The sequence below is a fragment of the Polyergus mexicanus genome, unplaced genomic scaffold, assembly GCF_030449975.1.
Source record: "Polyergus mexicanus isolate NDT 795.1 unplaced genomic scaffold, iyPolMexi1.0 SCAF_4, whole genome shotgun sequence".
NCBI classification, from domain to species: Eukaryota; Metazoa; Arthropoda; class Insecta; order Hymenoptera; family Formicidae; genus Polyergus; species Polyergus mexicanus.
Genome location: NW_027223324.1, coordinates 13,009,227 through 13,020,819, shown reverse-complemented (window position 1 = coordinate 13,020,819; position 11,593 = coordinate 13,009,227). Strand labels below are relative to the sequence as shown.

The window sequence follows — 11,593 nt, the reverse complement described above, 5'->3', positions numbered from 1 at the left end:
TCTGCTTCAAGGGAGGATCGACTTCATAGCACTACGAATGCTCTATGAAGCACTATGAACATTTTTATGTTTTCTCTTCTTTCCTTCCTAACTCACGAAAATGATTTTATAAAAATATAAATATTCGTTAAACCTCTAATTTTTAAAATTTCTATTATTTGGTTTCTGAATGGTCCGTAAAAAATGTTAGTAATAATATAATATTAGTAATATCTAATCAGTATGCCAGTATAAATATTAATAATAATAATGTTATATATAATATTAAATATAATATTATATATTTAAATAATTAAATTAGAAAAGATGTTAAAAGATAAAGGTAGATCTCAGAAACAGCCTATATATACTTCTTTTTTATAATACATATAATCTGGCTTAACGGTGAAAAAGTAAGGAGAGAGAGAGAGAGAGAGAGAGAGAGAGAGAGAGAGAGAGAGAGAGAGAGAGAGAGAGAGAGAGAGAGAGAGAGAGAGATATTGAATCTTCTCTTATTTTTTACCGTATCAGTGATGCGAATGGCTGACCACATCAATAATGTAGTTCAACAAAAATATCTTTTTTTAAATAAAAGAAAATATATGATTATACGGTCTTTAAATTACTTTATCGTATCACAATTCTGAAAAATTTGCGATTAAAGATTAAAAAAAATTATTTTAATGTATTATTATACAGCAATACTATATTATAATGTGTTGGAAAAAATTTATCGCAATTAAAATTAAATATATTGTTAGCACTCTTAAAAGGAATTTGTTGTGTCCGATTACAGTCGATAAGATACTCATTATTAAATATGAAGAATGTATCAAATATTTTTTTAATTATGTTTATTCAAACTTAAGAGTTTTTCAAATAGGTAAAAATACAAATTTAATGTAAAAATTGACGAATTTAAAATAGCAAAACTAATAAAAAAAATTTACATTTTTTAAATTTTAACATTTACTATATTGATTTTACTATTTTGAATGTCAATTTTTTAACATCATATTCAGCGATTTCTGAAAAATCTTTAGATTTAAATGAACGATTGAAAGATATTTAATAAATTCTCAGTGACCTAATTTACAACTTCGCTGCAAATATCTGTAATTAATATTCTGAATTGAGCGAAATTAATCGAAATTTAAAAGTGAGATAAAGGATTAAAAAAAATGTAAAGAGCACAAATGCTAATATTACGGTTGGCGGATATAGCGTGCTACTAAATGTACTGGGATATAGATTTTTTTTTTATATGACTTAAAGGGGCGCGACATGATGGTGATTTATAAGAATGCTGCGTATAATACTACCGACGACGTATGTATCTGGCCCAGATCAACTCCTTAAAGCAGGCCGCACGCAACGTAGTATTATGTTTGCTGGACTGAGGGTGTAGGAAGGGTCGCTACTTTCTCCCTCTTTAACCTAACGCCAATGTCCATACGAATTTTAATCTTTTTCCCTAATAAGAACTGAATCAGCTTTGATTTGTGTACTAAAAGATCTTATCTATCTTATTTTTTTCTCTTTAGAAAAAAGTTTAATATAAACTTGATTATCAACATCTAATTACATACTTGTTAGATTTATTAGCATGATAAATATAAATGTTTATTTTGCCTTATGTCATTCGGCTTTATATAGTTTACATTCTTCCACTAGTTCGAAGGTGTGACCAATTTAATCCATTGTGTATGTACCACGGTGCGCCCTGATGGATGCACTTATGATACAGTTACTTCGATCGTCAGCTATATGCATAAAATCACTTTTTAATTTGCCAAAAAGGCTGAAGGTTATGCACGATCCTATCATTACATGATTGGGCTTTTATACCGATTGGTCTCGATTAGCTTCTCCCAAAATCAGTGTTCTCAAATGCATAACCTACATTACGATTTGATTAATTAAAGAAAAAGAGCGTGAAAGAGAAAGATTTAAAAATATTAGATTACCATATTATATACCTTTTCAAAACGACAAAAATATATATATTAAAAAAGAGCATGCCAAATGCACACGCTCTTTCAGAAATATATTGTATTATTATATAAGAAAAGCATTGTTTATTTTTTTAATTGATTTTTAATTTAATTTTTCTTACAAAAAATATTGCATCAATTGGAGTAAAAAATTGTACATAATATATTATAAAACTTGGAAGATATATTTTTTATCATAAAAATATCTTTGAAGACTGATAAGAGCATGCATATATATATATATATATATATATATATATTGAATTATATAATATTGAATTATATAATATACGAATATGAAGTTGCTTATATTGTATATATATATATATAGAATGCCCAAAATATACGAAGATAATTGTAAAGATGAGAATGAGAATACATAATGATTGCAAAATATATATTTTTATCTTTCTTAAAATAATTTTTCTACCAAGATAATTATTCTTTCAAAAAGTAATTTGATTACTTAAAAAAGAAATATTATTGACTTTATAAATGATATTTTTATTTTTATCTTAAGAAAAAAGAAAAAAAGAAAAATTAAAATTTCATATTTAAGAAATAATTTAAAAAAATTATATAAAAAATGTCAAACAATCTTTTTTATTTTCTATGTTGAACGAAATGACATGTTGACCCATTTTGCATTCTTATTATCATTATTTCTGATAGCCTGATATATTATTATATATACGTCCTTACACTATCATGATAAGGATTTGTGCTACTAATTAGGTTTTTATTATATGTTCGTTCACCTTTGTTCTCTTTCCTCAGTGCAAATTGCGTGTTTGTTCCTCGCATTGCTTACAGTGTTATTGATGATCCCAAATATTATCCACAAGAAATCACAATTGCGTCGTATGAACCATGTGTAATCCTTGAAATATAAAGTATGTATACGTCAATGCATTTATTTTAAAAATAATGGCAGCATCTTTGATAAATATAATAAAAGATTCATTTCGCGTAAATTAATAGAAATCAGAAATAGAGAAAAGGAAAAAAAATACATAGATAGATAAAAAGTAAATAAAAAAGTATACAAAGTACCTCATTTTAATTTGGATAAATGTTCAGCATAAGAGTCTCTCCTCCGTTTTTTTTTTAACTCATACTTAATATCGTTTTTGGAATGGAAACTAACGCTCAAATAATTCACTTTGTGACAGATATATTTGAATTGCGTAATATCTCGGAATTTTGATAATTCTCGAAATTGGAGACCAACTCTAACAAAATCGGAAATTGAGATGTACAACCGTTTTGGCACTCGTCTACGGTGTGTTGCATTGATAGTATCGAGACATTTGTGATATATATCATCGCGATAGAGATAGGGCATCATGAATGTCGGAGTTGATTATTGTGACTGATGTTATATGATCGCTGTGGTTATTAATCACGTTATAATATGTTATGGACATAAGAATTATTTCGTTCTCTCATCACATTTGAAACAATTTTAGATTACCGAGAATAAATATTGTGCCTTCAAGTAAATGTGTAGTATCGCGATTATCGAGAAAAAAACGGGCAATTATTATATTATGTAGATATAGTATATAGCATATTGAATCAAGAGAGAGCGTGTGAGAAAATTTCGTCAAATAAACTGCGCGAAAACGTCGTTCCAAATCTTATTAAATAAGCTTATGTGTATAAAGAGGCTATCTTTTATATATTCTTTTAAAATTCTTTAAACTTGATGATTTATATTTATATATATATATATATATATATATATATATATATATATATATATATATATATATATCTTATATTTTATATTATATCTTTCATAATGTAGAAATTAAATTTGTTTGAAAAAATTATTGCTATCGTTTTTTTAGCCAATCAGTCAGATTAAAATTGTTTTCGGTAACCGAGAATATTTTATAATCTCCCTACATAATATCTTGTTATAAATGGAGCTGTTTGCCAGTTTTGAAGATCATTTTTTTTACACGAAACCATATATATATCATTCTCTTTATAAATATATTTTCTCTCTCTCTCTCTCTCTCTCTCTCTCTCTCTCTCTCTCGGATATTTTTTGTAAAGTAATAAAGCAATAAGAAAGGAAAAATCATTGAAAGGTGAAGAATTTTTACAAACTATGTATATTTTATATTTTATTCTAACAATTTCTGATCTTAATGATGAAATATCTGAAAATTGTGATAAATAAGGATATTTGTTAATCATTTTCTCAATCATATAATATAAGAAGGCTATTAGTCTTCACAGAATAATCAGATATCTATATTACACTTCCCAGAAAAGTTACATTTTGCTTAAACATTAATTATTCCAATTTTATTAATAATTTAATAAACAAATTATTAATTACATATAATATTTTAATAACTTAATAAAAATTGCTAAAGTTAAATAACATTTGGTAGATATGATAAGATCAAATTAAAAATTATTAATAAAATAGAGAAATAAATAAAATTTATTTATTTATATAATTTAAATTATGAATTTTTCTTAAATTCCTTTGATAATTTTATGTAATATCGACGGACGGTTTCACCGAAAACGTATGAATCACAGAATAGTGAGTGGGAAACGGAGGTGGGAGGGCAACTCCTGCTTCCGCTAAGAAGGCCATTGCAGAGGGTGGCAAGAGAACGGGGGAGAGACCGTATCTCATTGACCGTTGGTCAACCGACCTTTTGGGATCAATAAACACCAAGTTCTCTTTGCTTACCTTACCTTTGCTTATTTCGCTTAGCGTCGTTCTTGAAGATTTGAAATAATCTCGAAGTTGGTTCGGTCATTATACTTCAAAGGATTAATAGCTTGTCGATTGCACTATTGTTATCATTATAGTGATTCACGTTCTATATATTAACTGGTTATGCTACTGGTTTTAATGCCACAAACTTTTTGCACGAATTTTTTCTTATATAGCTTAATATATGATATATGTAGATCATACATTAAAATAACTTTAATAAATATGCATTTTTTAATAACAAAAGGTGATAGTATAATCAATTTAAATTATACTTTTTTTGATATAATTTTTATAGAAGAAGCAAATCTCTCTTTTTTATTCTTTCTCGAACAAGAGATCATAGATTAAAACAATAATTATTTTCATTAACGTATGTTTTAATCTTCTCTAATTGCTTAAATTTTTCTAATAGAATATAATTTTTTACTTTTTTATTATTCTTTGACATTTTATTTAACGTATTCTTACACATAATTTCTGTTAATACACATGCGCTTTTTTATTATAATACGTATATCAAATATTTTTTAGAAATTTGTCGTCATTTTTGATACTAAATAGATATCAAAATTGTTTTAAATTTTAAGGATTTAAAAATATTATTTTTTTATTCCTTTTTCTTAATTTATAAATTTTTGAAAAGAACTCTTTACACAAATATAAAATAAATTAATATAAATATAAATTGAAAATGGTCATTCCAAATCAAATACTTTTGGGATCTATGTTTCATTTGATTGAATTAGTCTATTTGTCTAATTTGTATATATACATATATAGAAATAAGAATTATTATTATTATTATTATAACTAATTTAAATAATAAGTTTATGATTAATATAGAAAGATATAGTGAAGAAACTGTACTTTTAGTAAATAATAATTATTTTTAGTAAATAGTAAATAATAAAGAGAGAATTGTGTAGAACCGATAATATCTATATAAAACTATTTAACATATTTAATGCGGAATTTAGTCAATAAAATAAATGAGTACTACTCCAAACACTTTGGCTTATAATGCATGTCCTGTTTTGAAATATAGGTAATGCCATTTTATCTTCTAATTTTTTTTTCCGAATGAGTGTACATTAAATTGACTTTCTTATTAGGCGTAACATTCATGCGCGGAACGACAAACCCGGCATTGATATCTCCGTGATCGAGTTATTTCTTGCTGCGATTCCCCAAATAGTTCGAGAATCACAAAAATATGTAATAGATATAAAATGTGTGTAATTATCAAGAAAGATTAAAAGTAAAAAATTAATAGAGACAGAAAATAAAAAAATATATAAATTAAATAATTTTTTTTTATGTTATTTTTATAATTTTTTGTTATATTTTTTCTTTTTATCTTCCAGGTATTTATCCTTTTTTATTATTTTTTTACACATTCTCTCTCTCTTTCTCTCTCTCTCTCTCTCTCTCTCTCTCTCTAATTTAATTTAAGATTTTTTTAGATACAAGAAGTTAAAAAAATGCAGAAAATACAATCCTTTAAATAAAGGATAAATTTTTTGTATTTAATTATAAACTGTTTATTTTCTTAGCTTCGCTATCAAAATAAAGATTATTAATGAATGCTTGATCTATTTAATATACATATAATATTTGGTCTGCGAATTTTAGAAAAGTAATAATCAAGATTAAAAGTTTTTATATATACAATGCATTTTTATTTGAATTATTATTGAATCATTTAGTGAAAAATTTTTATAGTATGTATTTTTTTCAATACACGTATATACAACGAAGGGGTTATAAGTTAGATTATATTAAATTGAAGAAAGTTTCGTAATTACTTCGTAACAACATTTGTGTGTATCACTCGTCACATCGATGTAATAATGTCAATTACCGTGGATTGCCAATCGACATGCATTGCTCATTGGAAAGATTCTCAGAAGATTTATTCGATCTTATAGTAATCAAAAAATGTTCCCGTACGTAGAGAATTATATAAGCGTTTATAAAAAATTATAATTTTATATACATATACATATACATACATACATATATATATATATATATTTTTATTTATTTATTTATATTTATGTATATTTATAATTAAGATTTTTTCACAATCTGTCGAGATATCTAAGCAATTCTTGAGCATTGGGGTTGACATTGAGGTTTATTAAAAAGATTTATATTTGTGGTTTATCAACTGCGCGATATTTTCTAGCTTTTTTCAGGATTATAATCAATCTACACATTGCACGCGACTGTTATAATTACATTGTTATTTTATATGCATTATACTCGTGTACATGCATATATAATAAGTTTTTAAGCCGAATGTTTATTTTATTATATTATTTGTATTTTGAGTTTTTTCTAAGAGAATGTTAATAATACATATATTTTGTAAATACACACAGTGCTCTATAACGGCCACTACGATTTTTACGTCAATTTTAATATAACCTAAACATATAACTCACTCTCTCTCTCTCTCTCTCTCTCTCTCTCTCTCTCTCTCTCTCTCTCTCTCTCTCTCTTGAATTGTTATTATCTAAATATAATTATGTCAATGTGATCATATATATAATAATATAATTTTATAGTATAGAGATTAATATATAGATTAAAAAATATATGTATACAGGGTGTTCGACAAATAAGTGGCCAAACGAAAAGTGGAGGTAGATTGTCAAAGTCAAACTGAGTCGAAAAGTCCTGAATCATTTTTTTTTTTATAATGCTTAATAAAGGATTATTATCGAGTAAAGTCTGGCCAATCAGCGCTGATCTTTAATCGGACGACGCACGTCGGTAAGCCGTGTATCTGGTAGTTGCAGTGGTGCACGCTTCACGGCGCGCGGCTTACCGATGTACGCCCGGCTAAAGGTTAGCGCCAATTGGCCAGACTTTACTTAATAATAATTTCTTTATTAAGCGCTATAAGAAAAAATGTTTCAGGACTTTTCGACTCAGTTTGACTCAATCTCTCTCCACTTTTCGTTTGGTCACTTATTTGTCGGACACCCTGTATATACATATGTATGTTTTTACTATTATTCTAAATCAAAACTGCATGATAAATTTCGATTTAAAATTTTATTGATATAGTGATAAAAACCTACAGATTTTTTGTCGGCATGCATTTAATGCATGACAACGACGAAAAAATATTAGAAAGATTAGTAGACACGCAACGATAAGTTCACGATAGATAATAATATATTATCAAAAATAATTGTATTCTTAATATTTTATATCGAATATTCATGAGTTATTGATTGATTATCAAATAATAGTTGCATTTTATTCAAAAACTATTTGCAAAAAGTTGCAATAATTTAACCTGATGCGAAAGATTTGCATCTATCAAATCGCTATTGCAACTTACGTTTTTATTGAGTTTTATCTTGAATAAAGTTACTTTTATTTGAATCTCTTAAAGATTTTAAATATTAAATTTAAAAGAAAATTAATTGGTTATTACAATTAAATATAATAAATGACAAAATTTTGAACTCTTCCTGTTCTCTTGCTATATTTAATTGATCTTATTTCTTTAAACCATTTTAATGATGATAATTTTTTTTTAATGGAAATCTATAATTCTTATATCTTTTAAAAAGGTTTATTAAAAAATATTATAGTTATTTAATTTGAAACTTTTGAAATAATTGTTAATATATAAAAATATTTAAGAATATTGATAAAAAATATATTTGTGTGTAATTGCATAGTTTGTTTCTATAAGAAATTATGATATAAAGTGTTATGTATTTACTGAAACTTTATGTTAGTAAGATAATACGCGTGCTTCGAGATCATAATTGAATTTATAGACTATTATCCTCTTTTTAGCTGTTTTCTTTTCTTTGATATATACTCTTAATATTGGTCTTAGTTTATCCATCAAGTTAAGTGCTTTAACATAGGCTAAGCTTTCTGGGGAATCAAGTTTTTTTTCTAATCTCAGAGATTTATTAGGAAGGCGTGGATATCTTTAATTTCCGCAGTTGCTTTTATCACCTTTTATCGAGACAAACATTACACTCTGATATACTTAATAGTCTTAATATATCTTATTGTTAGAGCTTGAATCTTTGTTAAAGCTTATTAATAATAATCTTTATTATCATAGATTAAAGTAAAAAATATATATTTTAGCAGAAAATTTAATATACGAAATAAAATTTGTGCAAATCCAATTTAGTAGAAGAGTAAAAATTTTAGTAGATAATTCTCTCAACAATAAGAAAAAAGATTTCACATAGTAATGGAAAAAGAACATTTTAATAAATGATTTGATATATGGCGTATTGATATATGATATATGACAGATCTGTTAGTAGAAGAAAAAAAGTTAGCAAATATAAAACAATTTAATAAGAAAAAGAAATTCGATATATGAATGATTCGATATAGAGAAGAAAAGATTTCAACAACAAAATTTTAATTAATCTTTTAGCAAAAAAGCTTTAAGAAATAATATGTTGGAAAACAATTTCAAGATGTCGTTAATTTAATTGATGCGAGCAATAAAGAGGTATATACTCAATGCGTTCATTAACAACCATTAACAAATACAGAAAAGGAATAGTCGTGATTTCTTTGGTTTGTGGAATTAGCATTCTGAATTGGCGTTCTTGCTCAGAGAAAAAGCAAGAAGAGGGGCGCGGAAGATGGAAGAGGAGGTGAAGGGTCAGGGGATGGTCGTCCTTGAGCAGCGGTAGCCCTTTGTAAAGTGGAGGGGTGTGGTAGGGGATGTTGCAGCACCCTAGTTCCTCAATACATCTATCCCACCTCCTACCTGCCCCAGTAGTCGTCCATTGAACACAGTCGCGGTTGCACCAACCCAAGAGTGGCCTGTTCCAATATTCGAAAGAGAAATAACAATCGTGTCACGCAATTCAAGATTGATGAGAAGATAACTGCGATAGACTTTTACATTGAATCGCATCATCGCAATGTTCGATTTTTGAATTTGATGAATTTAATATCGAAATCGATGTAAATATTTTGTTTCTTTTTTTTGTTTTTTTTTGTTTTTTTGTTTTTTTTTTATAAATTATTATCGTGACCAAAGTGGATCCAACTTCGTTATTTTACAAAATATTTATTGTAACAGCTTTTTATACAATTTTTTCATTTTCTCAGTAAAAAAAGACCATTCTTTGTCTTGATTACAAAAGATCATTAAAGATTGAGATTAAAATTTTGATTAGAAAATATTAAAATCATAACATGAACAATTGAAATGATAAAAGTATCTTGAATCATATAAAAATCACGATTGTGATTAAAGTAAAATTTCCTTCGATTTTTTTCATCATTTCACGAAGTCTTTATAATATATCTTCATAATATATCGTATATATATTTTTCAGCTTTTCTATTCTTAACAAAATATTTTGATATTTCTTTTCGATGTTTGTAAAAGATTATCAATTATTAAAGATTGAGAGAAGCAAAATCGATTAGATTGAAAATTCAAGATTTTTAACAAGATAAACAGTGAAATATTAATAATTTCTTGGATCATGTGAGTTTGTGGATTGTGCATTCGATATTGAAAGTCAAAAATAGTGAAGTAAGTGAACCTTCAAGGGTAACAACGGATCCATTAAAGTTCACAATTGAGTCGGCAAGTTCGTCTTCGTCCCAGTCGGATGACTTGGGATCGGGTTTTGACGTCATACAAGAAAAAGCAGATTTCTGTAGCGACTCAGAACTTGAATCTTGTAATCGAGACTCCAGCTGCTGGACAGATAGTTTTGTCGTGTTAATGAGCGATTCCTTTGAAGTAATATCGCTGCCGATCGACATGATGCAGGTTCTCTGAATATTTATCAGATTTATCTAAATATGTGAGAAAAGAGAGATCTCAAAAATCTTATAATCCACAGATATATACATATAATATCTAAAGGAAATATATAATCGTAAGGAAATATAAGAGAAGAAACCATCTTATCTTGTCTTTTTTTATATCTTAACTTAAATATAACATAAATATATGAATGTTTTTTCTTACAACAATACAAGATAACACAATTGACATAACTAAAGAGTACAATTGAAACATTTGTGTCTTAATAGTACCCATGCATTGTGCATTTAATTGTGTGACACAATCTTTTTGTGTTTCCTTGCTGGAAAGCATTCTAAATTAAAGATATTAATGATGATAATTTTTTTTACAATAGCCGGCCAGTTATGGGAAAAAAAATAACACTTGGTACACAAGTCCGGCAGGCGGTGGAGGTAGTAGAAGCGGCGCCACCGGAACCGGAAGTGCAGTTGGAGGATGGCAAAGTAGACCGCCAGTGGTGCCGAGTCTTAGTCGGAAAGCTTCCATCACCGAAGAAGCGCCACCCCCTGGTGGTGGAAAGCCTTCCTCGGGTCGTGTCATTCGTATCGTCAACAACCATGACCATACTGTTCAGGTATGAGAATTGAGATTAGTTTGCGTACTAAATGATAATGTCTTAAATCTGTATCAAAACATACGTATTTTTGTGATTTATCTCACAGTAGCCTTTGTAAATAAATTAACACATTTTTCAATAAATGCGCGATTAAATTTTACATATTTTTTTGAAATAATGAATTTTAATATACTTAAATGAATAAATTTTCCATTTTATATAAATTATTTTTAACTCTAATCATATATAATTCTATTCTAATGTAACTTATCTATTATTACTCAATTCTTAAATATAATTCAATTTGTCGTTTTTTATTTTATTTGTTATCTGCTTAAAAGTAATTGTTTAAATTTATATTTTATAAACATAATATTTAAATATATATTTCTAATTAAATTTGATTTTAATCGACAATATAGCAATCGCGCGAAAGTTTTTTATTTTTTCAATATGCACAACACACACACACACACACACAT

The 11,593-nt window shown here is 26.9% G+C and overlaps 1 protein-coding gene across 4 annotated transcripts in view; it reads left to right on the top strand.

The window, feature by feature from the left end:
• The window catches only part of Dcx-emap (Doublecortin-domain-containing echinoderm-microtubule-associated protein), a 28,173-nt gene that overhangs the window by 5,454 nt on the left and 11,126 nt on the right, over positions 1-11,593 (top strand). For 3 of the 4 annotated variants that reach the window (XM_070293906.1, XM_070293904.1, XM_070293905.1), the window contains one exon: positions 10,890-11,129. In XM_070293906.1, the coding sequence (XP_070150007.1) occupies positions 10,890-11,129 (240 nt within the window). Of the gene's footprint in view, positions 1-9,517; positions 9,653-10,290; positions 10,517-10,889; positions 11,130-11,593 lie in introns of those variants that run through there. The other variant, XM_070293907.1, reaches the window with a different exon arrangement.